We start from the raw sequence: 2,796 nt of genomic DNA, 5'->3' as shown, positions 1-2,796 counted from the left end.
CAGCAAGCTGAGGAGGGTTTTTCTGTTGTCCATATGTACATTGTTAAAATATCCAGAGGTTCAATGAAGCACTGGACAGACAGTTGCATTATTTCTTGGATGTTTATTATGTGTTTCCCTTGCAACACAGTACAACATCCTGAAGGTTCCTAGATGAAATACGTGGGTATGAAGCTTCAGATGTTGTAATGTGTTGCTCGGTGAACACATTAAAAGTCCAGGAAACAACATGCGGCTGTCCGGTGGGTACTTGTGTCGAGCCTCCAGATATGTTTCGTGAACATACAGACAACACAACATGGTGTCAGAAGGAGCAAACCGCAGGGACGGAGACAGAGTGGGCTACAGCAGCAAGGAGTATGGCGGAGCTATGGCAGACAAATCTAGGAAGCGTCCAAGAAAAGTTTACCGATGCTCCAGATAAAAACAACTTGGCATTCAGATGAAGGATTACAGTCTAAAAAAGAAAGTGATCAACCTCGAGGATAAACAAGGATTACCATTGGTGTGGCTCTTCCTCGTTGGAGAGCGCTGAAAGAAGGGAAGGGATTTTGCTAAATATTTGGAGTAGGCTTGTCTTGGAGCTGTGGAAATTTCTCTGTATTAAACTATGTTTGTGTAATTACTCTGAGGAAGGTTTTGAAAAAAAGGTTGGGAACCACTGAACTAAACAATTAATAGATTCATCAAAAGAGAGAGAGAGAGAAAAAAAAAAGATTTTCTGTTTTAATAATGACTCCATTTGGTCTTGTTATTTTGTTTAACAGGTGTAGGTTGCTTTAAAATAACAATTAACCTGGATGAATAAAGGTTAAATAAAATAAAATACATAATCAGTCATGAAAATGGTCATTAGTTGCAGCCCTAAATCATGAACTCAAAACCAAGGTATCTACTCGTCCAAAATAAGACTCACATTGCGTACTTCCACACACCTGCTCCTCCGCCCCACAACCCCTCACATTGCACTGAATTCACACCTTTTTGTCTGACAGGCCCGACACCTGGTCGACATACTCCTCCTGGATCATGAAGGCAGCCAGGTTGGCAGTGTAGGAGGCCAGGAAGATGACAGCGAAGAAGGCCCACACCGACACCATGATCTTACTGGTGGTACCTTTGGGATTCTGCACGGGGACGGAGTTGTTGAAAACCAGACCCCACAGCAGCCAGACCGCCTTACCGATGGTGAAGGAGGGACCTCCAGGCTCTGGGAGACAGAGTGACGGAAAGGAGGTCGATTGGGTGGGGGTGGGGGGGTGAAAAGAAAGATGACAGAAGGAAGAAGATGCAAGAAATCAGTTTCACAGATCATATATACTACTTCCCTCTATATGCATTTACTCATCACTGCTGTTGTGGGAGGGAGTTGATGGATGGCAGCAACAATGACTAGATTTATTCCCATCCTTTAGTTTGTCAGTGATCGCAGGGTGTGCTGTACGGTCCACATCCACTCTTCCAGCCACCGCCGTGACAACCCCCTGTTACAGACTAACTCTGTTCCACCTACTTCTATGGCGGTATGACAAGGTACCTACTGTAGCTGTGTGGCATCAGAGATGGGGAGAAAGAGAGTGGGGGAGAGGGGAGGGAGGGGTAGATGGGCACGCAGCAGGCTACAATTATACTACAGCTGGAGCAGCAGTATAGGACAACAGCCTTACATAACATAGCGATTAAACCACACACACTGTTGCTGTGACAGAAGACATTCAGAAAACAGTGCTGTGGGAAAAATAACTCCAAACCAAACATCAGTACTCTTATCCCCCCTGGTCCACGATAAAAAGGCTGCAGGCAGCAATATAACACTTTTCTGATTTTATCTTGAGTGGCTGCCGTTGTGTCAGGCTAATGCAATCCTGAGAGTCCAACAGAGCTGGTTGTATAAAACATAGAGAAAAAAAAACATTGATTTTGATGGGCAAATTGATTTGAACAGCCTGCTGGAACTGTATTTGATTCAACAGGGTGGTTTGGTTCCATACTGTCAGAGACTGTTAAACCTCACACATATTTTCAATGTATGGTAATAGATCTACTTACTCATCCGTTTCACAACCTAGATGTGGTGGTGTAACACTGGTGTAATATTTGAGGTATTTGAGGTAATATTTAATAAAAAAAGACATTGTACCGCAAGAACAGAGGAGTCTTCACACCTTCAAGTCACCCCTTGATGCTACAAAGACTTAAGATCACTGGTTCTCGTCAATGATCCTTTTCATTAGTAAAAGAGCTTAAGTGACTGTAGATGTAGATAAGTACTCCAAGACATCGAGTAGAAAGTCCCAGCGCCACAGTCGCACTCATTCAAAAGGGATTGTCAAAGTAATTTAGCACATGGAGTCCTCCGTTTGAATGGTGCATTCAAGGTAACAAAACATGCCAACTAAGTCTTCATTTTAGCACACGAGATTGCCTGAAAATGTACCTCACTGTCATCTTTTTTGCAGCAGTGGATTGACTGGATCTGTGCTTGTGTGTGTGTGTGTGTTTATAGATGTGTGTCCTCTCACCTCGTCCGTCTGCCAGACAGCGATTGTAACCCACCGGGCTGAAGTATTCAAACACAAACACAGCCACGGCTGACACCATCAGCAACATCACAAACATCATCACCCAGACATCAGCACTGAAGGGCTCTAAAACACAGAGAGAGGGGGTGAGAGAGGGGGTGGGAGAGGAGGGGGAGTAGGTGGGAAGAGAGGGTGCAGCAGGGAGCGGAGGAAGCGGAAAGGAGAGGGGAGGGTTGTGGGGATACAGAGAGAGGAAGTTCATTAAACAAAATTA

The 2,796-nt window shown here is 44.5% G+C and overlaps 1 protein-coding gene across 1 annotated transcript; it reads right to left on the bottom strand.

The window, feature by feature from the left end:
* Positions 1-980: 980 nt before the first annotated feature.
* Positions 981-2,648, bottom strand: LOC111654227 (glutamate receptor ionotropic, NMDA 2B-like; the record flags this gene model as incomplete). The annotated part of the gene is made up of 2 exons (XM_023405199.2): positions 981-1,210; positions 2,523-2,648. Coding segments are annotated over 2 exons (356 nt in total), but the record flags the coding sequence as incomplete, so codon positions are not given.
* Positions 2,649-2,796: the final 148 nt, after the last annotated feature.

Source organism: Seriola lalandi, unplaced genomic scaffold (assembly GCF_002814215.2).
Source record: "Seriola lalandi dorsalis isolate HSWRI2012SDOR001 ecotype SW California unplaced genomic scaffold, Sedor1 jcf7180001958069, whole genome shotgun sequence".
Lineage (NCBI taxonomy): Eukaryota > Metazoa > Chordata > Actinopteri > Carangiformes > Carangidae > Seriola > Seriola lalandi.
This window is presented reverse-complemented; position numbering and strand designations above follow the sequence as displayed.